Raw genomic sequence first — 26,681 nt, forward strand, 5'->3', positions numbered from 1 at the left:
GGCCTCCACTGCAGTCTGTGGCAGAGCATTCCATAGATTCACTACTCTTTGGCTCAAAAATTCCTCCTTTCTTGTGTTCTAAAAGGTTGCTCCTCAATTTTGAGGCTGTGCCCTCCTGTTCTGGAGACCCTCACCAGAGGAAACATCCTCTCCAGATCTACCCTGTCGAGTCCTTTCAACATTCAGTAGGTTTCAATGAGATCCTTCCACATTCTTCTAAATTCCAGTGAGTACAGGCCCAAAGCTGCCAAATGCTCCTCATATGTTAACCCATTCATTCCTGGAATCATCCTTTTGAACTTCCTCTACACTCTCTCCAATGACAAAACATCCTTTCTCAATTATGGGGCCCAAAACTGTTGATAATACTCCAAGTGTGGCCTGACTAGTGTCTTATAAAGGCTCTGCATTATCTCCCTATTTTTATATTCTAGTCCCCTTAAAATAAATGCCAACATTTCACTTGCCTTCTTTACCAAAGACTCAACCTGTAAATTAATCTTCTGGGAATTTTGCACAAGGACTCCTAAGTCCCTCTGCACCTCTGATGTTTGAACCTTCTCCTCATTTAGATAATATTCTGCACTATTGTTCCTTTCACCAAAATGCATTATCGTACATTTCCCAACACTGTATTCCATCTGACACTTTTTTGCCCTTTCTTCCAATTTGTCTAAGTCCTGCTGCAATCACATTGCTTCCTCAGCACTACCTATCTTCGTATCATCCGCAAACTTTACCAAAAAACCATCAATTCCATTATCCAAATAACTGACAAACAATGTGAAAAGCAGTGGTTGCAATACTGACCCCAATAGTTGCTGATAGCCAACCAAAAAAGGCCCCTTTTATTTCCACTCCTGTCTGTCAGTCATTCCACTATCCATGCCAGTATATTTCCTGTAATGCTATAGGATTTTATCTTGTTAAGCAACCTCATGTGTGGCACCATATCATAGAAACATAGAAAACCTACAGCACAATACAGGCCCTTCAGCCCACAGAGTTGTGCCAAACATGTCCCTACCTTAAAAAATTACTAGGCTTACCCATAGCCCTCTTTTTTTTAAGCTCAATGTACCTATCTAAAAGTTTCTTAAAAGACCCTATTGTATCTGCCTCCACCACCATTGCTGGCAGCCCATTCCACGCACTCACCACTCTTTCAGTAAAGAACTTACCCCTGACATCTCCCCTGTACCTACTCCCCAGCACCTTAAACCTGTGTCCTCTTGTGGCAACCATTTCAGCCCTGGGAAAAAGCCTCTGACTATTCACACGATCGATGCCTGTTATCATCTTGTACACCTCTATCAGGTCACCTCTCATCCTCCGTCGCTCCAAGGAGAAAAGGCCAAGTTTTCATAAGGCATGCTCCCCAATCCAGACAACGTCCCTGTAAATCTCCTCTGCACCCTTTCTATGGCTTCCACATCCTTCCTGTAGTGAGGCAACCAGAACTGAGCACAGAATCAAGTGCTTCTGAAAATCCAAGTAAATTACATCCACTGCCTCTCCTTTGTAGACACTGTTTGTTACTTCCTTGAAACACTGGAGGAACTCAGCAGGTCAAGCAGCATCTATGGAGAGGAATAAACAGTCAATCTTAACAGATTTGTCAGACAAGATTTCCTTTTACAGAAACTGTGCTGACTTTGACTTATTATATCATTAGTCTCCAAGTACTCCAAAACTTCATCCTTAATAGAAGCCTCCAACATTTTCCCAACCAACTGGCCCATAACCTCCTTTCTTTTGCTTCCCTCCCTTCTTAAAGAGTGGAGTGACATTTGCCATTTTCCATTCCTCTGGGACCATGCCAGAACCAAGTGATCATGACCAATGATCATGAGCAACCTCTCTCAGGACTCTGGGATGTAGTCCATCTGGTCCAGGTGACTTATCCACCTTTAGACCTTTCAGTTTGCCTAGCACTTTTTCCTTTGTAATAGCAATGGCACTCACACCTGCTCCCTGACACTCACAGACCTCTGGCACACTGTTAGTGTCTTCCACAGAGAAGACAGATGCAAAGTACCCATTGTTCATCTGCTATTTCTTTGACCCCATTACTACCTCATCAGCATCATTTCCCAGTGGTCCAATATCAACTCTCACCTTTTTTCTCTTCATATAACTGAGAAACCTTTGGTATCCTGCTTTGTATTATTGGCTAGTCTGCCTTCATATTTATCTTTTCCCTTCTTATAGCTTTTATGGTTGCCTTTTGTTGGATTTTTAAAGCTTCCTAATCATCCAACTTCCCACTCACTTTTGTTACCTTATATGCTCTTTCCTTGGTTTTTTATGCAGAGCTTAACTTCCCTTGTCAGCCACAGTTGCCTAACCCTGCCATTTGAGAACTACTTCCTCTGTGGGACATATCTATCTTGCACCTTGTGAACTATTCCCAGAAACTTCAGCCACCTCTGCTCTGCCGTCATCCCAGCCAGTATCCTCCTCCAATCCACCTGGGAAGCTGCTCTCTCATGCCTCTGTAATTCCCTTTATTCCATTGTGATACTGATACATGTAACTTATACTTCTTCCTCTCAAATTGCAGTCTGAATTCAATCATATTGTGATCACTACCTCCTACACTAAGATCCCTGTTAAGATCTGGGTTATTATACAACTTAAGATAAGTTTTCCCCGAGGACGCTCAAGCACAAGCTGCTCTAAAAAGCCATCTCATAGGCATTCAACAAATTCCCTCTCTTGCGATCTGACACCAACCTGATTTTCCCAATCCCCTTGTATATTGAAGTCCCCCATTACAATTCTGTTATTTCCCTTATTACATGCCTTTTCCAGCTCCCTCTGCAATCTCAACCCCACATCTTGGCTATCATTTGGAGGCCTACATATAATTTCTATAATTTTCTTTTACCCTTGCAATTTCTTAATTCCATCCACAAAGATTCAATATTCTCTGACCCAATGTCACCCCTTTCTAAAGATGAAGTTCCATCTCTTACCAACAGAGCCACACCACCGCCTATGCCTTCCTGCCAGTCCTTTTGATACAAAGTATATCCTTTGAGGTTAAGCTCCCAACTATGGCCTTTAATGGAGTATTTGAAAGACCCTGCCCCGATGAAAGCTACAATTATTACTAAGCAAGGCAGTGGTTTAATTATTAAAATGCATATGATTCTTAAGTGTTTTATATGCATTGAAAAGTAAAAAGTCCCCCTCAACCTTCTATGCTCCAAAGAATAAAGACCTAACTTGTTCAACCTTTCTCTGTAACTTAGGTGCTAAAACCTAGGTAACATTCTAGTAAATCTCCTCTGTACTCTCTCTATTTTGTTGACATCTCTCCTATAATTCGGTGACCAGAACTGTACACAATACTCCAAATTTGGCCTCACCAATGCCTTGTACAATTTTAACATTACATCCCAACTCCTATACTCAATGCTCTGATTTATAAAGGCCAGCATACCAAAAACTTTCTTCACCACCCTATCCATGTGAGATTCCACCTTCAGGGAACTATGCACCATTATTCCTAGATCACTCTGTTCTACTGCATTCCTCAATGCCTTACCATTTACCATGTATGTCTTATTTGGATTATTCCTACCAAAATGTAGCACCTCACACTTTTCAGCATTAAACTCCATTTGCCGTCTTTCAGCCCACTCTTCTAACTGGCCTAAATTTCTCTGCAAGCTTTAAAAACCTACTTCATTATCCACAACGCCACCTATCTTCGTATCGTCTGCATACTTACTAATCCAACTTACCACCCCATCATCCAGATCATTAATGTACCACACTGATTCTGTAAGGGACCAATTTTATCCCTCACTATCCTTTTGCTATTAATATAACTGTAGAAACCCTTTGGATTTATTTTCACCTTACTTGCCAAAGCAACCTCATATCTTCTTTTAGCTTTTCTAATTTCTTTCTGAAGATTCTTCTTACATTCTTTATATTCCTCGAGCACCTCATTTACTCCATGCTGCCTATGTTTATTGTAGATCTCTCTCTTTTTCCAAACCAAGTTTCCAATATCCCTTGAAAACCATGGCTCTCTCAAACCTTTAACCTTTCCTTTCAACCTAACAGGAACATAAAGATTCTGTACCCTCAAAATTTCACCTTTAAATGACCTCCATTTCTCTAATTCATCCTTCCCATAAAACAAATTGTCCCAATCCACTCCTTCTAAATCCTTTCGTATCTCCTCAAAGTTAGCCTTTCTCCAATCAAAAATCTCAACCCTGGGTCCAGTCCTATACTTCTCCATAATTATATTGAAACTAATGTTATTGTGATCACTGGACCTGAAGTGCTCACCAACACATACCTCTGTCACCTGACCTATCTCATTCCCTAACAGGAGATCCAACACTGCCCCTTCTCTAGTTGGTACCTCTATGTATTGCTGCAAAAAACTATCCTGCACACATTTTACAAACTAAGACAAACGTTTTACTAACTGAGGCTACATAATACCGGATGTACCTGTTCCAACTTCAAATCCGACTTAAAGCTGGACTCAAGAACGGAACTCGTTCGTAACCCGGGGACTGCCTGTACTTTTAAATCATCTCTAGATTACTTATTAAACCTAATGCAATGTAAATGCTATGTAAATAGTTGTTATTCTGTATTGTTTAGGGAAAAATGACAAGAAAAAGTAGATTGTACATGCTCAAACAATGAGTGCTGGTGAGAGAACTTCCGGGTTTTCCTGATCCGCGGTTGGTTGAATCCACGCATGCGGAACCCGTGGATAAGGAGGGCCAACTGTATACTCGATCACAGTGTGATCGAGAAACCGTTGCAGCAGAAAGAAGAGGAGTGAAGGGCTCGTGAGATAATTGGCAGGGTCAAAGAAAAGGACAGGTATCTAAAGAGGAGCAGCCAGTGATGTGAGTGGCTCAGGGTAGGAGTGGAGCTTTGAGGCTTTGGCTTGAGAAGCTGAGGACAAGCTTGCTCCAAGTGAGGTAAGGCTGGGTAAGTTCATTTAATTAATTTCATTAACTTAGGAGTAAGTAATGGAGGCAGCAGTTAGGGCAGACGAATGATCTGTCTGCAGGATGTGGGAATTCAGGGATAGCACAATTGCCCCTGATGACTACACCTGCAAAAGCTGCATCCACCTGCAGCTCCTGACAAACTGAGTTAGAGAACTGGAGTTGGAGCTGGATGAACTTCAGATCATTCGTGAGGCAGAGGCAGAAATAGACAGGTGTTTCAGGGAGGGAGGCAAAAGAGGTGGGGGCATCGCACTGTTGATCAGAGATAGTGTCACGGCTGCAGAAAAGGAGGACATCATGGAGGGATTGTCTATGGAGTCTCTGTGGGTGATTAGGAACAGGAAGGGGTCAATAACTTTACTGAGTGTTTTTTATAGGCTGCCCAATAGTAACAGGGATATCGAGGAACACATAGGGAAACAGATCCTGGAACAGTGTAATAATAACAGAGTTGTCGTGATGGGAGATTTTAATTTCCCAAATATAGATTGGCATCTCCCTAGAACAAGGGGTTTAGATGGGGTGGAGTTTGTTAGGTGTGCTCAGGAAGGTTTCTTGACATATTATGTAGATAAGCCTAAAGAAGAGAGGCTGTACTTGATTTGGTATTGGGAAATGAACCTGGTCGATGTCAGATCTCTCAGTGGGAGAGCATTTTGGAGATATTGATCAGAATTCTATCTCCTTTATCATAGCATTAGAGAGAGATAGGAACAGACAAGTTAGAAAAATGTTTAATTGGAGTAAGGGGAATTATGAGGCTATCAGGCAGGAAATTGGAAGCTTAAATTGGAAACAGATGTTCTCAAGAAAAAGTACGGAAGAAATGTGGCAAATGTTCAGGGGATATTTGTGTGAAGTTCTGTAATGGGACATAGACAGAGTGGTCAGCCAGGGAGGAGAAGGTGAATACAAATTTTAAAGTGACTGGAGGAAAGTATAGTGGAAAGATTTTTACACAGAGAGTGGTCGGAGCGTAGAACATCCTGCCAGGGGTGGTGATAGAGGCAGAAACATTAGGGACAGTCAAGGAACTCTTAGATATGCACATGGATGAAAGAAAAATGGAAGGGTTAGATTAGGTTAAAGGGTCAGCACAACATCATGGGCCTGTACCATGCTGTAATGTTCTATGTTTTCATATATCCTTGTTCAGAGGAAATTTAGTATCAAAGTACATATATGTCACCATATACAACCCCGAGATTCATTTTTATTCTATTAAGCTTCTCCCTCTCATCTTGAAGCTATGCCTTCTAGAATGACATTTCACCCTTTCAGTAAAGGATGGTCTTACCTGCCTCTGCCTCTCATAATTTTATACAGTTCTGTCAGGTAAACCTAGAAACAAATGGGGAAATGCATCACCAGTACCCACACCAGCCTACCTGGCGTCAAGGACGTAGATACAGAAGGTGCTGTAACATCCTGAAGGATTCCTGCCCCACTCTCACTCATCAGAGAGGAGGCTATGTACCAACCATTCGAGGACCAGCGGAATGATAAACAGTTACTTTCCTCAAGTAATAAGATTGATAAACACCTCCAGCAACTACTTGATTTTTCCAGTCAGTCGCCTGGCATCTCTTTAGGGATGTAAAATCAATTTATGTATTTAAGCTATTTTATGCACTACATTTATATTTATTGTGTGTATTTTTATTGTTTTGTGTTTTATCTTTTGTGTATTTTGTGCTGCATCGGATCAGGAGTAACAATTATTTCATTCGCCTTGTAGGAAACAAATCAAACAATCATGAATCTTCAGTCCTTTAAGCTACAGAACTGTTGAATAATATGAGGAATGTTTGTCTTCAGTCTCTCATTTTCTCTCGCTCTCTCCACAGGGTTCTTTGAGCAGAAAATAAAGGAATATAACGAGAACAAAAAAAAGTGAAATAGATCAGGTTTCAGACAGAGCAAATGGCCTCTAGGGACCATCTGATGTAAGTCTCTGACCTCTGCCTGTGGCTGAAAGATGGGCTCCTGCAACACCAAAAGAATAATGTCTTGCTGTTCATACAAATAGGCAGAGCCTCATTCAGTGGCTTGTGAATGCTACTGCTTGTATTTAACTGGAAATATTTTCAGGAAGAACTGTGTGGAAAAGAGGATGCGACCGGGGAAAAACTTAAAACATCATGGTTGTTCACTGATCTTCTTGTGGAGCTGGTCTGTGCAAACACTGTAGTCAATGCCAGATTGTCTCTGCCTGTTGCTGGCAACAGTCCTGTCACCTCTAGGCTTGGTGTTCTCGAGTGGGTACCAACATTTGGGCAAACCCACTACCTGTTAAGTCACCACACTGCCTGGTGTCTGATTGGGAGCGGAGCAGTGTATGCTTGATATCTTTGTTTTTGTAGCGTTGTGCAGCTTCAGCTCGTACTAACCAGGCTGACCCATCTACACTGCTTATTCTTGCTCCCTTCTCACCCCTTCTCTTCTCCTCACCTGCTAATCACCTCCCCCTAATTCCCTCCTCCATCCCTGTCTCCCATGGTCCACCTGTCAGATTCCTTCTTCTTCCTCCCTTTACCTCTTCCACTATCACCAGCCAGCTTCTGACTTCATCCACTCTCCCTCACTCTCCCACCTACCCCCTCACCCGGTCTCACTTATCACCATCCAGTTTGTACTCCTTCCCCTCCCCCATCTTCGTATTCTGGCTTCTGTCCCCTTCCTTTCCAGTCCTGATGCAGGGTCAACCCAAAAGGTTGACTCTTTATTCCCCTCTATTGATGCTGCCTGACGTGTCAAGTTCCTCCAGCATTGTGTGTAGGTTGCTCTGGATTTCCAGCATCTGCAGAATTTCTTGTGTTTTTTATTTTTAACCTCTGTCATTTCTGTGGCCCCTGTAACATCTATCGTCACCCCTTGACCTGTTTTGCTCCAAGGAAAGACCATAACCATAACACATAGGAGTAGAATTAGGCAGCTCGTCTCATCATGGCTGATTTATTTCCTCCTCAACCCATTCTCCCTCTGGTCCTAGTATCCCCCACTAGATGAAACATCTTTTTTACATCCACTCTATCTAGACAAAAGACACAGCATCAGTACAGAAGGACATCCCTTTGGAACAGAGATGAGGAGGAATTTCTTTAGCCAGAGGGTAGTGAATCTGTGGAATTAATTGCTACAAACATTTAAAGCAATGTTTACTCTGCTTCTTAATTAGTAAGGGTTATGAGGAGAAGGTAAGAGATAACAAATCAGCCATGATGGAATGACAGAGCAGACAATGGGCCGAATGGCCTGATTTTGCTCCTTTGTCTTACGGTCTTTCACCACATCGATAGTTGGTGAAATATTTATGGGAGAGTTGCCACTTTTTTCTCAGAATGGTGATATGTCCTGGGGTGGGTAAGGGGTGCCATATCAGTCCAAATCTCTCCTGAGTCACCTTTTGCAAGTGAGAATTGGAAAGCCAAAATCAGAATCAGGTTTAATATCACTGGCATATTGTAACATTTGTTGTTTTGTAATACATAATAATTAAATGATAAATTATATTAGGTATAGTATATATATTGTGGCACATCGGGTGGCAACCTTGCCATTTCTTTAGCATTTTTGTCTATTTCTTACAAGCCAGAGTTGCTAGCTTGATGCTCAAACCAACACAGATAGAGCTTGCTGGACTCGAGCCCAGGACCACTCGCCTTTTAAATCCGATGCAGATGCCACTACACCATCGGTTGACTAAATTAAATAAGTAGGACATGAAGAAAGGGAAAATGCTGAGGTAGTGTTCATGGGTTCATTGTCCATTCAGAAATCTGATAGCAGACAGGAAGAAGCTTTTTCCTGAGACATGTCTGCCTTCAAGCTCCTGTATCTCCTCTTTAATGGCAGCAATGAGAAAGGTGATGGTGATAGGTGATGGGTGGCCTTAATTATGGATGCCACCTTTTTGAGGCATCACTTTTTAAAAGTGTCCTGGATGCTCAACCCTGTGGTGGAGGTGGCTGAGTTTACAACTTTCTGATCCCCAGCAGTGATACAACCATGCTCTCCACAGTACGTCTGTAGAAACTTGTGAGTGCCTTTGGTGACATACCAATCCTTCTCACAGTCCTAATGAAATACAGCCAGAAGCCTGGCATAGGATAATGGTGACCCTGGGGCTTTGAACCTGTTGAGGCCTTTCAGTGACATATCATCAATTCCAACAGTGCTGAAATTTTTCTATATATACACTGTGTGGCAATTTTATTGGGTACTTCCTTACTGTTTGCCTCTGAGTGTGTGTTTGTAGTCTTCTGCTGCTGCAGCCCATCAAATTTAAGGTTTGACATGTGTGTTCAGAATTGCTTTTCTGCACACCGCTGTTGTAACATGTGGTTACTCGAGTTACTGTGGCATCCCTGTCAATTTGAACCAATCTGGCCATTCTCCTCTGAACTCTCTCATGAACAAAGTGTTTTCTCCCACAAAACTGCCAGAAGATCAGCAGATTTTGAGATACTCAAACTACCCCATCTGCCACCAGCAGTCATTCCACGGTCAGTCACTCAGATGACATTTCTTCCCTTTTCTGATGTTTGGACCCATTGTCCATATCCGCATGCTTTTGTGAATTAAGTTGCTGCTATTTGATTGGCTGATTAAGAGTTTTGCATTAACGAGCAAGTGTACAGCTGTATCTAATAAAGTGGCCACTGGGTGTATATAGAGAGAGACTATTGTACAATCTACATTGACTTGTTCTTCAGATTTTAATGTGAAATTTCTATTAATTCATATTACACTGTTTGTACATAATTTGTGAAGAAATTTTTAGATGGAGATTTAAAATAAAGGCCCGATTCAAACACCATGGTGTATTTCTATAAGTGAAAACAAAACTGATGAAGTGTCTTCCTATCCAGGTTCTGTATCTGTCTGGGGCAGCCTCATCTTTTAGATTTCCAGCCTTGCTATGCTCAGTGTGAATCGTGCTTTAGCTAAACACTGTCTTAAGGGTTTAAACAAAAATTAGGTTTATTAACACTAACATATGCCAGGAAATGGCTAGCAGGAGAGGGCACAGTTTTAAGGTGCTTGGAAGTAGCTACAGAGGAGATGTTAGGGCTAAGTTTTTTACGCAGAGAGTGGTGAGTGCATGGAATGGGCTGCCGGCGATGGTGGTGGAGGCAGATACGACAGGGTCTTTTAAGAGACTCCAGGACAGGCGTATGGAACTCAGAAAAATAGAGGGTTATGAGTAATCTCTCTGGTAAGGACATGTTCGGCACAGCTTTGTGGGCCGAAGGGCCTGTATTGTTACAAGTTTTCTATGTTTGTGGTTATGCAGTGCAGTGCAAGACAGAAAAGTCACTAGAGTAACAGACAAAATGCTAGAGAAACTCAGCAGGTCAGGCAGCATCTATGGAGAGGAATGTTTCCGGCAGAAGCCCTTCATCAGGACTGGAAAGGAATTGAGACCAGGTGAATGGGAATGTGGCTGGGTGTTTCAAAGTTCAAAGTAAATTTATTAACTATACCATGTACAACCATGAGATTCATCTCTTTGCAAGCAAGACTAGGCCCTCCTTCGGGACAGCAGAGACCAATACAGTTTGGCGCCATCGGCATTTCAGGAGTTGCCAGTCAGCGTTGAAATCAATATAGGAATGCCTTAAGGACTCCAACTCTGAGGTATTCCTCCGGATTTACTCCCGAAGCATTTAATAAGTAGTGGGCACTTATCCACCTAGCCCCCTCCTCTGGCTATGGCAGTTAACCGCAAAGCAGCACAATAAAATCAATGAAAATGCAAATATCATTGTCACACCTCACTATCAGGTGTGGGTAAGAGCGCCCGGCGAGGGTCATCAGTTGTAAAAAACAATGATGAGCTGCAGCAACACGTTACTGCAGGTGGTTTTATTTAGTGCCAGGTGAAAAAAACACAAAAGCTGCCCAAAAGTTGTGAAGAAAGAAGTATTTACAAATAGGCACATGAAAACAAACACATCTGTACAAAACACAAATATACAGAGGCTTTCTCCATGACACACCTTGTTTCTCACTTTCCAATTTAACTATTCACCACCATGGAATCCAGCCTCCATACCTCTCTAGCAAAGCCAGACTGAGAGTTTAATTCTGCCTCCTCCTGGCCTAGAAACTTTACTGTTGGTTGTGGGTGGGGCAGGGGAGTAATGTAACCAGACCATAATAATTATTTCAGATGCAGAATTGGAATATTTTAAACAGGGGTTCTAACATGCTACATGCTAACATTCCACAACCAGTGGGATGAGTTACAGGGCAATAGAGGCATGATGCAGTTAAAACAGAAAGCAACAAATACTGGACTGAAAGTGTTGTATTTGAATGCACGCAACATAAGGAATAAAATGGATGATCTTGAAATCAGCTACAGATTGGCAAGTATGACGTTGTGGCCATTTCTGAAACTTGGCTAAAGGATGGCTGCCATTGGGAGCTGAATGTCCAAGGATATACGATGTATCAGAAAGATAGGTTAGTAGGCAGAGGGGGTGGTGTGGCTCTGTGTATAAGAAATAATATAAAATCATTGGAAAGAGATGACAGTGTAGAGTCTCTATGGGTTGAATTAAGAAGTGGCAAGTGTAAAAAGACCATATAACCGTATAACAATTACAGCATGGAAACAGGCCATCTCGGCGCTTCTAGTCCATGCCGAACGACCCTAATGGCAGTTGTATACAGGCCTCCAAAGAGCAGCCGAGATGTGGATTACAAGTTACAGCAGGAGATAGAAAAGGCATGTCATGATTTTAACATGAAAGTGGATTGGGAAAACCAGGTCAGTACTGGACCTCGAGAGAGAATTTGTAGAATTTTTCGCATTTCTGCCTCCCCCCACTACTTTCAAATCTCTTACTATCTTTCCTTTCAGTTAGTCCTGACGAAGGGTCTTGGCCCGAAACGTCGACAGTGCTTCTCCCTATAGATGCTGCCTGGCCTGCTGTGTTCCACCAGCATTTTGTGTGTGTTGTTTGAATTTCCAGCATCTGCAGATTTCCTTGTGTTTGATTTGTAGTATGTCTAAGGTTTGGCTTTTTAGAACAGCTTGTTGTTGAGCCCACTAGGGGATTGGCTATGCTAGATTGAGAGTTCTGCAGTGATCCGGAAGTGAAAAGAGAGCTTGAGCTTAAGGAACCCTTAGGGAACAGTGATCACAATATGATGGAGTTCGCTTTGAAATTTGACAGCGAAAAGATAAAATCCAGTGTGTTGGTATTTCAGTGGAATAAAGGAAATTACAATGGCATGAGAGGGGAACTGACCAAAGTCAGTTGGGACCAAAGTCAAAGGGACATTTGCAGGAAAGACAGCAGAGCAGCAATGGTTGGAGTTTCTGCGAAAAATGAGGGAAGTGCAAGACAGATTTATTCCAAATAAGAAATTTTCAAAGGGAAGAAGGACACTACCGTGGCTGACAAGTGAAGTCAGAGCCAAAGTAAAAGCAAAAGAGAGGGCATACAAAGAATTCAAAGCTAGTGGGAAGATAGAGGATTGGGGAGCTTTTAAAAACCTGCAGAAAGAAACTAAGAAGGTCATTCGGAAGGAAAAGATTAATTATGAGAGAATGCTGAGTATCAAAGAAGATACTTTTTAAAGTATATATTGGGTAAAAGAGAGTTGAGGATCAATACAAAATGATGCTGGAGATATTGTAATGAGAGATGCAGAGATGGCAGAGGAACTGAATTCATATTTTGCATCTGTCTTCACAGTGGAAGACACCTGCAGTATACTGGACATTCAAGAGTGTCAGGGAAGTGAAGTTTGTACGGTGAAAATTATGACTGAGAAGGTGCTTAGGAAGTTTAATGGTTTGAGGGCGGATAAATCTCCTGAACCTGATGGCATGCATCCTCAGGTTCTGAAGGAAGTAGCTGGATAGACTGCGGAGGCATTAACGTTGATCTTTCAAGAATCGATAGATTCTGGCATTGTACCGGATGACTGGAAAATTGCAAGTGTTACTCCGCTATTTAGGAAAGGTGGGAGACAGCAGAAAAGAAACTATAGACCTGTTAGCCTGACATCAGTGGTTGGGAAGTTGTTGAAATCGATTGTTAGGGGTGAGATTACGAAATACTTGGAGGCACATGACAAGATAGGCCAAAGCCAGCATGGATTCCTGATAGGAAAATTCTGCCTGACAAATCTATTGCAATTCTTTGAGGAAATTACAAACAGGGTAAACAAAGGAGATGCAGTAGACGTGGTGTACTTGGATTTTTAGAAGGCCTTTGACAAGAGGCTGCTTAGCAAGATGAGAGCCCATAGAATTACAGGGAAGTTACTAATGTGGGTGGAGCATTGGCTGGTTGGCAGAAAAACAGTGGGAATGAAGGGATCCTATTCTGGCTGGCTGCCGGTTACCAGTGGAGTTCCACAAGGGTCAGTGTTGGGACCACTGCTTTTTACTATGTATGTCGATGATTTGGACTACGGTGTTAATGGATTTGTGGCTAAGTTTGCCGATGATACAAAGATAGGTGGAGGAGCGGGTAGTGTTGAGGGAACAGAGAGCCTGCAGAGAGACTTGGATAGTTTAGGGGAATGGGCAAAGAAGTGGCAAATGAAATACAATGTGTATGGCCATGCACTTTGGTGGAAGAAATAAATAGGCAGACTATTATTTACATGGGAAGAGAATTCCAAATGCAGATTTGCAAAGGGACTTGGGAGTCCTTGTGCAAGATACCCTAAATGTTAAACTCCAAGTTGAGTCGTTTGTGAGGAAGACAAATGCAATGTTGGTATTCATTTCTAGAGGTATAGAAGATAAGAGCAGGGATGTGAAGTTGAGGCTCTATAAGGCACTCGTGAGACCACACAGTATTGTTTGCAGTTTGGGCTCCTGATTTTAGAAAGGATATACTGACATTGAAGAAGGCTCAGAGGAGATCTGCAAGAATGATTCCAGGATTCCTCATAAGGGTTACCATATGAGGAACATCTGGCAGCTCTTGGGCTGTATTCCCTGGAGTTCAGGAGAATGAGTGGGGATCTCATAGAAACATTCCGAATGTTAAAAGGCCTGAATAGATTAGGTATGGCAAAGCTACTTCCCATGGTAGGGGAGTCTAGGACAAGAAGTACAACTTCAGGATTGAAGGACATCCTTATAGAACTGAGATGCGGAGAAATTACTTTAGTCAGAGGGTGGTAAATCTGTGGAATTTGTTGCTGCGAGCAACTGTGGAGGCCAAATCATTGGGTGTATTTAAGGCAGAAATAGATAGATTCTTGATTAGCCAGGGCATCAAAGGGTATGGGGCGAAGGCAGGGGAGTGGGGATGACTGAAAGAATTGGATCAGCCCATGATTGAATGGCAGAGCAGAGTAGATGGGCCGAATGGCCTACTTCTGCGCCTATATTGTATGGTCTTATGGTCTAACAAATGCCTCAGTTAGTGTCCACAAAAGAAAACCTAAAAGAATAATGCCTCCCCCTCCCCACCAGTGGCGTTGCTCCCACTAACCCAGGCATTATTTCAGGATGACCCGCTCTGTCCCTCCGGTCCTCTCGGGCCATTCTGCTGTCTACAAACCAATGTAAGGATGTGAGTGAAAATAAATGAAACTGTTGGCAATGCCTGTGTCTAGAATCCTTATTCTTATGAGATATAAACCAGTAGAGCACATTGTTTTGATTAGCCAAGCTAGTGATTGTTTTGCTGTTGGGGTGTGTAAACAGTGAGCTCCCAAGAACTGCAGAACAGGAGGGCAAAGTCTTGACCAGGGGCAGAACGAGGCAGTGTGACTAACTGAGCAAAGGGGCAAGGTGAGCAGGAGAATTAGCATTGCCAACCTGTCCTGTCACAATCATCAAAGACTAAAGAAGATCCAATCTGCTAAAGAGGATGAATCATGAAAATGGTAATGGCTTGTGATTATTATAGAATCACAGAACACTACAAGTTCCTTAGGTTGCTATAGCCAGTGGTGGTGTGCATCTTAAGTAGCCTCTGACAACCAGTTCCAGCTCCTGACCTTCACATGTGGCTTAGCTACTAAGCCCAAAAGAACCATTTCTACTGACAGGAGAAGGGGCAAAGGCGGGTTACTGGCACCTTAAAACCAGTTGCTTTGGGCAGATGGGGCTCGTCAGTCATAGTTACCAGTTCATCCAGAAGGAGAACTCTGATCTCAAACCTCCACTGCCTTCCAGGTATAACCATTCATGGGGAAACCCACTTCAGGATTAAACCTTGAGGGAAAATCAGAGTCAGATTCTCTAAGGCAGTCCTATGTTGAGTTTGATGCTAACTGGCAACTGCTGTGATGCAGTTGGTCCTGAACTGTATCAGTCCTTCAGATTCATCCGCTGTGTAGCAAGGGTACAAGGGTAACATCTTGCTCTCCATGTCATACTGCCCTGGCTTGCATATCATATAGACAGCTGGGATGCAACATCCATGGCCGATCTTGACAAACAGAGGGTCTCCAGAACACTACAGGACAGAAACAGGCCCTTTGGCCCATCTAGTAAATGCCAAACTCTTATTCTGCCTAGTCCCATCAACCATAGCCCTTTCTACACCTCCTATCCATGTACCTACCCAAACTTCTCCTAAATGTTGTAATCAAACACATGTCCACCACTTCTGATGGCAGCTCATTCTGCCCTGAGTGAAGAAGTTCACCTTTCACCCTTAACCTATCACCTCTGGTTCCAATCTCACCCAACCTCAGAGGAAAAAACCTGTTTGTATTTAGCCCTCATGATTTGTATACTCTGTCAAACCTCCACTCGTTCTCCTATGCCCCAGAGAATACAGTGATAACCCATTCAACCTTTCCCTATAACTCTGGTCCTCAAGTCCCGGCAGAATCCTTGAAAATTTTCAATGTACTCCATGATTGGACATTGTGACTGGCTTCAGTGATGACAGGACTCCTGCCTTTGTCACTCTATGGGTAACAGGGTCTCTGTTTCAGAGCTGGTCACTCAGGGATCAAGGAGGGAATTCCTCACTGCCTCTGATGGAAGGTGTCTTTTCCTGCTGGATCCCAAACGAGGGAATTAGTAGAATGCATATGAAATGGATTTTTACAGCAGCTATAGGGCCCATCACCTATTCCGGATTGGGTGTTGTGTAATGAACCATATTTGATTAGAGAGTTTAAGGCAAAGGAACCCTCAGTAAGAAGTGATAGAATTCATGGTAGAATGGTAGAATTCATCTTGCAGTTTGAGAGAGAGAAGCAACGTTTCAGTATTACAGTGGAATAAAGCAAATCACACGAGACATGAGAGAGGAGCTGGTCAAAATTGATTGGAAGGGGACACTAGCGGAAATGACAGCAGAACAGCAATGGCTGAAGTTTCTGGGAGCAATTTGGAAGGCACAGGATAGATACATCCCAAAGAAGAAGTATTCTAAAGGCAGGATGATGCAATCGTAGCTGACAAGAGAAGTCAAAGCAAAAGAAGGGTATATAATAGAGCAAAAATTAGTGGGAAATTAGAGCATTGGGAAACTTCTAAAAACCAACAGAAGGCAACTAAAAAGTCATAAGGAGTGAAAAGATGAAATATGAAGGGAAGCATCTCAGTGATATAAATGTTTTCTCAGATATATAAAAGAGTGAAAGGGACACAAGAGTAGATATTTGACCACAAGAAAATGAAGCTGGAGAGGTAGCAATGCAGTGCAAGGAAATGGCAGATGAACTGAGTAAGTATTTCACATCTGTCTTCACTGCAGAAGGCAGACACCAGCAGTATGCCAGATTTCAGAGTGTCGGGACAGAAATGAGAGTAGTTGCTATTAAGGAGAAGGTGCTTGAGAAGCTGAAAGGTCTGGAGATTGATAAGTCACCTGGACGAAATGGTGGAGGCATTAATGGTGGAATCCTGGCATGATTCCAGGAAAACTGTAAATCTCATTTCAAGTCAAGTCAAGTCACTTTTTTTAAAAAAAATTTATTCAATTTTTAAGATAATTACATAGAATAAATAGAATAATAAGTAATATAATATCAGCCCTCCCCCCTTAACATTCCTATCTAAAAAGAGAAAAAAAAGAAAGAAAGAGTGCCTGGATATCGGAAGATCCCCACATGCTCCATGGATTTCAAAATAGCTTTAATATATGTATTTATTTCTTTCCCCAGATGACCAATAACTTTATCTTCGGAGCACCTATATATTTGATCCTATCTTTTGTAAATAAGGGTGCCAAATTCTCAGAAATATGTCATATTTGTTTCTTAAATTATAAGTAATTTTTTCAAGTGGAATGCAGCTAAAAATTTCATTATTCCAACGATCCATACTTGAGTATGAATCCAATTTCCAAGTAACTGCAATAGCCTTTTTGGCTACGGCCAATGCAATTTTTATAAATTCTTTCTGATATTTGTTCAATTTAGGTTTCGGTTTTATCCCTTCAATGTCACTTAGTAAAAATAATATTGGGTTATGTGGAAGTTGTGTTCCAATAATTTGTTCCAATAAAACTTAAATTTATCCAAAAAGGTTGAATTTTAAAACAAGACCAAGTAGAGTGTAAAAAAGTACCAATTTCTTGATTACATTGAAAACATTGATCAGAAAACATTGATCATTGGGTTTAATCTATTTATTTTTTGTGGTGTAATATATAGTTGAGGTAAAAAATTGTATTGTACTAATCTAAGTTGGACATTTGTTGTATTTGTCATACTGTCAAGACATAGTCTTGACCAACTTATTCCTTGTTTAATTGTCTGTTTTTGAATCAAATTATACAAGAAGTAAATTTTTTAATTTTTCCTTTCTGAATTAAAATTTCTATTTCATTAGGTTTCGGTATTAACATTTTAAACCCAGTTTATCTCTTAAATAAGCCCTTAATTGGAAATAACAGAAGAGAATGTTATTTGATATATTTATTCTTTAATTGATCAAATGACATCAATATACCTCCTTCAAAACAATCTCCTATATATCTAATCCCTTTTTGAACCCAATTATATAAAAGTTGGTTATCCATTGTGAGGGGAATGAGTCTATTTTGAATTAGAGGTCTCTTTGCTAATAAAGATTTCTTTAATATTTGTCTTGTTCCATAAATCAATCAAATGTTTTAATCTAAGGGATTCTTTCTTTTCCCGTATCCATTTTGATTCCCATTTATATATAAAATCTTCTGGTATATTTTCTCCTATCTTATCTAACTCTATTTTAATCCATGCCGGTTTATCTTCATCAAAAAAAGATGCAATAAATCTAAGTTGATTTGCTTTATAATAATTCTTAAAGTTTGGAAGTTGTAACCCTCCTAGGTCAAATTTCCATGTCAATTTTTCCAACAATATTCTTGACATCTTACCTTTCCAAAGAAACTTCCTCACACATTTATTCAACTCTTGAAAAAAACTTCTGCAGCAGTTGTATTGGTAATGCTTGGAATAAATACTGTAATCTAGGAAATATATTCATTTTTACAGCATTGACTCTACCTACTAATGTTATTGGTAACATCATCCATTTATCAAGGTTTTTTTGAATTTTTTTCCAATAATGGCAAATAATTCAATTTATATAAATTATTTATATCATTATTAACTCTTATACCTAAATACTTTATACCATTTATCAGCCATCTAAATTGAGTTACTAATCGACATTGACTATAATCTCCTTTTATATTCTAGTCCTCTTGAAATGAATGCTAACATCACATTTGCCTTCCTCAACACACACTCAACCTGCAAGTTAACCTTTAGGGAATCCTGCACAAGGACTCCCAAGTCCCTTTGCACCTCAATTTTTTGTATTTTCTCTCCACTTAGGAAATAGTCAAACCTTTTATTCCTTCTACCAAAGTGCATCAAGTCAAGTCACTTTTATTGTCATTTTGACCATAACTGCTGGTACAGTACATAGTAAAAATGAGACAACTTTTTTCAGGACCACGACACAGTACAAAAACTAGACTGAACTACGTAAAAAAAACCAACACAGAGACTACAGACCTACACAGGACTGCGTAAACTGCACAAAAACAGTGCAGGCATTACAATAAATAATTAACAGGACAATAGGGCAAGGTGTCAGTCCAGGCTCTGGGTATTGAGGAGTCTTATAGCTTGGGGGAAGAAACTGTTACATAGTCTGGTCGTGAGAGCCTGAATGCTTTGGAGCCTTTTCCCAGACAGCAAGAGGGAGAAGAGATTGTATAAGGGGTGCATGGGGTCCTTTATAATGCTGTTTCCTTTGTGGATGCAGCGTGTCTGTGATGGTGGGAAGAGAGACCCCGATTACCTTCTCAGCTGACCTCACTATCCGCTGCAGGGTCTTGCAATCCGAGATGGTGCAATTTCCGAACCAGGCAGTGATGCAGCTGCTCAGGATGCTCTCAATACAACCCCTGTAGAATGTGATGAGGAGAGAGGGAGGCAGAAGAAAGCAAATTATAGGCCATTTAGTCTAACCTCAGTGGTTGGGAAGATGTTGGAGTTGATTGTTAAGGATGAGGCTTTGGGGTACTTGGAAGCTCATGATAAAATGGGGCAAAGTCAGCATGGTTTCCTCTTTCCTGACAAATCAGTTGGGATTCTTTGAGGAAGTAACAAGCAGGATAGACAAAGGAGAATTGGTAGACACTGTGTACTTGGAGTTTCAAAAGGCCTCTGACAAGGCAGCACATATTGAAGATTAGAGCCCATGCTATTACAGGAAAGATAACAGCAGGGATAGAGCACTGGTTGATTGTCAAGAAGCAAAGAGTGGGAATAAAGGGAACCTTTTCTGATTGGCTGCCAGTGACTAGAGTCAGTTTTGGTCACTTCTTTGTATGTTGCATGTCAATGATTTGGATGATGGAATTAATGGCTTTATGGCCAAGTTTGTGAATGAAACAAAGAGAAGTGGATGGGCAGATAGTGTTGAGGAAGCAGGGACACTGCAAAAGGACTTGTCTAAGGACTTGTCAAAGATTGGGAGAATGGCCAAAGAACTGGCAGATGGCATACAATGTTAGGAAGTACATGGTCATGCACTTTGGTAGAAGAAATAAAAGCATAGACTATTCTCTAAATGGGAAGAAAATTAAAAATCCAAGGTGCAAAGGGTCTTGGGAGTTTTGTGTAAGATTCCCTAAAGGTTAACTTACAGGTTGAATCAGAGGTTAAAATGCGAGGCATTCATTTCAAGAGGACTAGAATATAAAAACAAGGATGTAATGCTGAGGATTACATTGGGGATGAGAGGGAAATGGATCAGGCATGATCAAATGGTGGAGTAGACTCGACGAACAGAATGGCCTAACTCTGCTCCAAAGTCTCATGGTCTAAAAGGCAGTGCCTCGAAAAAGTGGCATCCATCATCCAGGACACGCTTCGTTCTCATTGCTACCATCAGGGAGGAGGTGCAGCAGCCTGAAGGCACACACTCATCATTTCAAGATCAGCTTCTTTCTCTCCACAATGAACACACACACACACAACACACAGCTTTACTTGTCACATTCAAGATTGGAGATTGTTTATTGTCATACTTCAGTACACAAATGAGAAGATTGCAGTCAAGATCTAATAAAAAAAAGCATAAAGAATACAATTTAAAAAACATAAATACAGGAGATTCTGCAGATGCTGGAAATCCAGAGCAACATACTCAAAATGCTGGAGGATCTCAGCAGGTCAGGTAGCATAACAGTTGACATTTCAGGCTGAGACCCTTCATCAGGTCTGGAAAGGAAGAGGGAAGATGCCAGAATAAAAAGATGGGGAGGAGAAGAAGGACAAGCGGACAAGCTAGAAGGTGATAGGTGAAGCCAGGAAGGTAAAGGACTGGAGAGGAAGGAATCGGATAGGAAAGGAGAATGGACCATGGGAGAAAGGGAACAGGAAAGGGACCCAGGGGAAGGTGATGGGCAGAGTGGGAAATAGAAGAAGAGAGAAAAGGGGGAAGGAAAAAAAGAAAAATACCAGAAGAAGAAATCGATGTTCCTGTCATCAGTTTGGTGGTTACCCGGATAGAATATGAGGTGTTTCTCTTCCAACCTGAGAGTGGACTCATCATGGAAAAAAGCACAACAAATATATTATAAATATTAAAGCAATCCTATAAAACACAAGTACAAACAAAAGGACATAGACTGACACATAAAGTGACCCTCGGTAAACTGAATGTAGTGGTGGAGGTGCTGATCAGCCTTGCTACTTGGGGTAAGTAATTGCTTTTAAGTCTATAGTCCTGGTGTGTAAATCAGAACACAAAATGAAATGTGTCATTTGCATCAACTACAAAAACATTCTGTCTCTCTCTGTCTCATTCTCAGTCTCAGTTCTCCTTAAAGGCTAACTGCCTCATCTCCAGAATCAACCTGGTGAACCTCCTCTGCACCACCTCCAAAGCCAGATGATCTTTCCTCAGGTTAGACCAGAACATGAAGTTGCAAAGAAGGACATATTTTATTGAACACCACTTGTTGGGAGGAGGGGGGGAACAGTGGTTACCCCTCAACCATCAGGATCCTGAACCAGAGGCAATAACTTTACTGAGCAACATGTACAAACAAGCTGGATGAACTCAGCAGGTCAGGCAGCATCCACTGACTGCTCACGATTTGATTTGACCACAGCACCTGCAGCGTACATTGTGTTAACTTCACTGAACATCACCCCAACACCAAACTGTTCCATAATCCATTTTCAAGGACTCTTCATCTCATGTTCTTGTTATTTATTGTTTATTTATTATTATTAAATGTAGAAACATAGAAAACCTACAGCACAATAGGTTGTGCTGTACATGTCTTTACCTAGGGTTACCCATAGCCCTCTATTTTTCTAAGCTCCATGTACTTATCCAGGAGTCTCTTAAAATCATATCCGCCTCCACCACCATCGCCAGCAGCCCATTCCATGCACTCACCACTCTGCGTAAAAAACTTACCCCTGACATCTCCTCTGTACCTGCTTGCAAGTGCTTTAAAATTGTGCCCTCTCATGCTAGCCATTTCAGCCCTGGGAAAAAGCCTCTGATTATCCACACAATCAATGCCTCTCATCATCTTATACACCTCTATCAGGTCACCTCTCATCCTCTGTCCAGGCAACATTGTTGTAAATCTCCTCTACACCCTTTCTATAGTTTCCACATCCTTCCTGTAGTGAGGTGACCAGAACTGAGCACAGTACTCCAAGTGGGGTCTGACTAGGGTCCTACTTAGCTGCAACATTACCTCTCGGCTCCTAAACTCAATCCCATGATTAATGAAGGCCGATGCACCGTATGCCTTCTTAATCACAGAGTCAACCTGTGCAGCAGCTTTGAGTGTCCTGTCAACTCGGACCCCAAGATCCCTCTGATCCTCCACACTGCCAAGTCTTACTATTAATACTATATTTTGTCATCATATTTGACCTACCAAAATGAACCGCCTCACGCTTATCTGGGTTGACTCCATCTGCCACTTCTCAGCCCAGTTTTGCGTCCTATCAATGTCCCGCTGTAACCTCTGACAGGCCTCCACACTATCCACAACACCACACTAACCACAACACCACCAACAAATTTACTAACCCATCACTCCAGGTCATTTATAAAAATCACGAAAAGTAAGGGTCCCAGAACAGATCCCTGAGGCACACCACTGGTGACTGACCTCCATGCAGAAAACCCATCTTTTTTGGGCAAGCCAGTTCTGAATCCACAAAGCAATGTCCCCTTGGATCCCATGCCTCCTTACTTTCTCAATAAGCCTTGCATGGGGTACCTTATGAAATGCCTTGTTGAAATCTATATACACTACATCTACTACTCTACCTTCATCAATGTGCTTAATCACATCCTCAAAAAATTCAATCAGGCTCGTAAGGCACAACCTACCTTTGACAAAGCCATGTTAACTATTCCTAATCATATTATGCCTCTCCAAATGTTCATACATCCTGCCTCTCAAGTATCTTTTCCATCAACTTACCAACCACTTAAGTAAGACTCACTGGTCTATAATTTCCTGGGCTATCTCTCTCCCTTTCTTGAATAAGGGAACAACATCTGCAACCCTCCAATCCTCCAGAACCTCTCCCATCCCCATTGATGATGCAAAGATCATCACCAGAGGCTCAGCAATCTCCTTGCTCACCTCCCACAGTAGCCTGAGGTATATCTTGAACTTGATGCTTTCCAAAATCTCCAGTGCATCCTTTTCCTTAATGTCTACATGCTCAAGCTTTTCTGTCCACTGTAAATCATCCCTACACCTGCTAAGATCCTTTTCCACAGTGAATACTGAAGCAAAGTACTCATTAAATACCTCTGCTATCTCCCCCAGTTCTATACACATTTTTCCACTGTTACACTTGATTGGTGCTATTTTCTCATGTCTTACCCTCTTGCTCTTCACATACTTGTAGACTGCCTTGGGGTTTTCCTTAATCCTATCTGCCAAGGCCTTCTCCTGGTTCCTTCTGGCTCTCCTAATTTCATTCTTAAGATCCTGCCAGCTAAATTTCTTCTAAATTTCTATCATTACTTAGTTTTTTGAACCTTTCGTAAGCTTTTCTTTTCTTTTTGACTAGAGTTTCAACCGACTTTGTACACCGTGGTTCCTGTACCCTACCATCCTTCCCCTATCAAATTGGAACATACCTATGCAGAACTCCACGCAAATATCCCCTGAACATTTGCCACATTTCTTCCGTACATTTCCCTGAGAACATCTGTTCCCAATTTGTGCTTCCAAGTTCTTGCCTGATAGCCTCATATTTCCCCTTACTCCAGTAAAACGCTTTCCTAACTTGTCTGTTCCTATCCTCCTCTAATGCTATGGTAAAGGAGATAGAATTGTAGATTGGGAAAATTAGGTTGGTGCTAAATTCCAAGAGGGGAAATTTCTACAATACCAATGAGATGGTTTTTTAGAGCAGATCATGGCTGATCTGCTACTCTGGATTGTTTAGAGAGCTTAAGGCGACCCTTAGGGGCAACTGATCATAATATGACCTAATTCACCCTGAAATGTGAGAAGGAGAAGCTAAAGTTAGACATATCAGTGTTACAGTGGAGTAAATGGAATTACAGAGGCATGAGAGAGGAGTTGGCCAGAATTGATTGGAAAAGAACACTGGCAGGGATGATGGCAGAGCAGCAATGACTGGAATATCTGGAAGAAATTCAAAAGGCACAGGATAGATACACCTCAAAGAGGAAGAAGTTTTCTAAAGGCAAAATGACACAACCGTGGCTAACAAGAGCATCAAAACCAACATAAAAGCCAACATAAAAGAAGACATATAATAAAGCAAAAACATAGTGGGAAGTTAGAGGATTGGGAAGTTTTTAAAAACCAACAGAAGGTAACTAATGTCATTAAGGTAAAGATGGAATATGAAAGTAAGCTTCCCAATAATATTAAAGGGAATACCAAAAGTTTTTACATAATGTGTAAAAGAGAGGTGAGAGTGGATGTCAGACCACTGGAAATGATTCTGGAGTGGTAGTAATGGGGACAAGGAAATGGCAGATGAACAGAATAAGTATTTTCAGATTCAGATTCAGATTCAGTTTATTGTCATTTAGAAACCACAAATGCAATGCAGTTAAAAAATGAGACAACATTCCCCCAGAATGATATCACAGGAGCATATGTCAAAACAAACTACACCAGAAAATCCACATAACATTTGACAATCCCCAATCCAGAGTCTGGAGAGGCTGCTGCGTATTAATATCGCGCTACCGTCTAGTGCGTTCCCCGGAAAGAAGCTATTGAAGATATTAGCAGTATGGTGGAAGTTCCAGGTGTCAGAGGTCATGAAGTGTATGAAGTTACCATAACTAGAGAGAGGGTTCTTGGGAAACTGAATGGTCTGAAGGTAGATAAGTCACATGAACCAGATGGTGTCCACCCCAGGGTTCTGAAGGAGGTGGCTGAAGAGATTGCGAAGGCATTAGTAATGATCTTTCCAGAATCACTAGATTCTGGAATGGTTCCAAATGACTGGAAAATTGTAAATGTCACTCCACTCTCCAAGAAGGGAGTGAGGCAGAAGAAAGAAAACTCAAACACGAGGAAATCTGCAGATGCAGATGTGAAGCAACACACACAAAATGCTGCAGAACGTAGCAGGCCGGGCAGCATCTATAGGAAGAAGTGCAATCGACGTTTCGGGCCAAGACCCTTCATCAGGACAAAGAAAGGAAACTCAGCCAGTTAGTCTGACCTCAGTGGTTGGGAAGATATTGGAGTCAATTAGAACACAGAAAATCTACAGCACAATATAGGTCCTTCGGCCCACAATGCTGTGCCAAACATGTACTTATTTTAGGAATTACCTAGGGTAATTTTATAGCGCTCTATTTTTCTAAGCTCCATGTACCTATCTGCCTCCATCACCGTCTCCGGCCGCCCATTCTATGCCCTAACCACCCTATGTAAAAAACTTACCCCTGACATCTCCTCTTGTACCTACTTACAAGCACCTTAAAACTGTACCCTCTTGTGTTAGCCATTTCAGCTGTGGGAAAAAGCCTCTGACTATCCACACGATCAATGCCTCTCATCATTGTTATGGATGAGGTCTCAGGTCACTTGCAGGCACACGATAGGCCATGTTCAGCATGGTTTCCTCAAGGGAAAATCTTGCCTGTTGGAATTCCTTGAAATAACAAGCAGGATAAAGAAAGGAGAATCGGTTAATGATGTGTACTTGGATTTTCAGAAGGCCTCTGACAAGCTGCCACATATGAGGCTGCTTAACAATGTTGAATCTTTGTGGGTGGAGTTAAGAAACTGCAAGGGTGCAAAAAGCATTATGAGAATCATATATAGATCTCCAAATAGTGGCTAAGATGTGGGGTTGAGATCGCAAAGAAAGGAAATTATAGGCCAGTTAGCCTAACCTCAGTGGTTGGGAAAGTGTTGGAGTCTATTATTAAGGATGAGGTTTGGGGTACTTAGGAACTAATGATAAAATCATTAAAGTCAAAAGTCAAAGTCAGCATGGTTTCTGTAAAGGAAGATCTTGCCTGATGAATCTGTTAGAGTTCTTCGAGGAAGTAACAAGCAGGGTGGACAGTGGATGCCATTTACTTCGACTTCAGAAGGCATTTGATAAGGTGCCACAGATGAGGAACATAATATAAAAGCAAGGAGACAATGCTGAGGCATTGTCTCATTGTGTGGTTAGGCCACACTTGGAGTATTGTCAACAGCTTTGGGCTCATTTCTCAGAAAGGATTGTTGTCATTGGAGTGAGTCCAGAGGAGGTTCATGAGGATGATTCCAGGAATGAGGAGTGTTTGGCTGTTTTGGGCCTGTACTTAGAAGAATGTGTGGGGATGTCACTGAAACTTAACGAATGTTGAAAGGACTAGATAAAGAGGATATGGAGAGGATGCTTCCTCTGATGGGGGTATCCAGTAATAGAGGACACAGCCTCAAAATTGAGGGGCGTCCCTTTAGAACAGAGATGAGGAGGAATTCTTTTAGCCAGAGAACAGTGAATCTGTGGAATGCTCAGCCACAGATAGTTGTGGGGGCCAAAACTGCGGGTACATTTAAAGCAAAAATTGACAGATTCCTGATGGTCAGGACATCGAAGGTTATATCGAGAATGCAGGTGTATGGGGTTGAGTGGCATCTAGGATCAGCATCATTGACAACCTCAGTCATCATTGAAAATCGATGGACAGCCGAAGAAAGGAGAGAGAGGGAGAGAGGGAGAGAGAGAGAGAGTGTGTGTGTGTGT

The 26,681-nt window shown here is 41.6% G+C and overlaps 1 protein-coding gene across 2 annotated transcripts in view; it reads left to right on the plus strand.

Annotated features, from left to right (window-relative positions):
* The window catches only part of LOC140717082 (DENN domain-containing protein 2D-like), a 105,850-nt gene extending 96,036 nt beyond the window's left edge, over positions 1-9,814 (plus strand). For both annotated transcript variants that reach the window (XM_073030263.1, XM_073030262.1), the window contains one exon: positions 6,845-9,814. In XM_073030263.1, the coding sequence (XP_072886364.1) occupies positions 6,845-6,894 (50 nt within the window). In that variant the 3' untranslated portion in view covers positions 6,895-9,814. The remainder of the gene's footprint in view (positions 1-6,844) is intronic.
* Positions 9,815-26,681: the final 16,867 nt, after the last annotated feature.

This window comes from Hemitrygon akajei, chromosome 27 (genome assembly GCF_048418815.1).
Source record: "Hemitrygon akajei chromosome 27, sHemAka1.3, whole genome shotgun sequence".
In the NCBI taxonomy this organism is placed as follows: Eukaryota; Metazoa; Chordata; class Chondrichthyes; order Myliobatiformes; family Dasyatidae; genus Hemitrygon; species Hemitrygon akajei.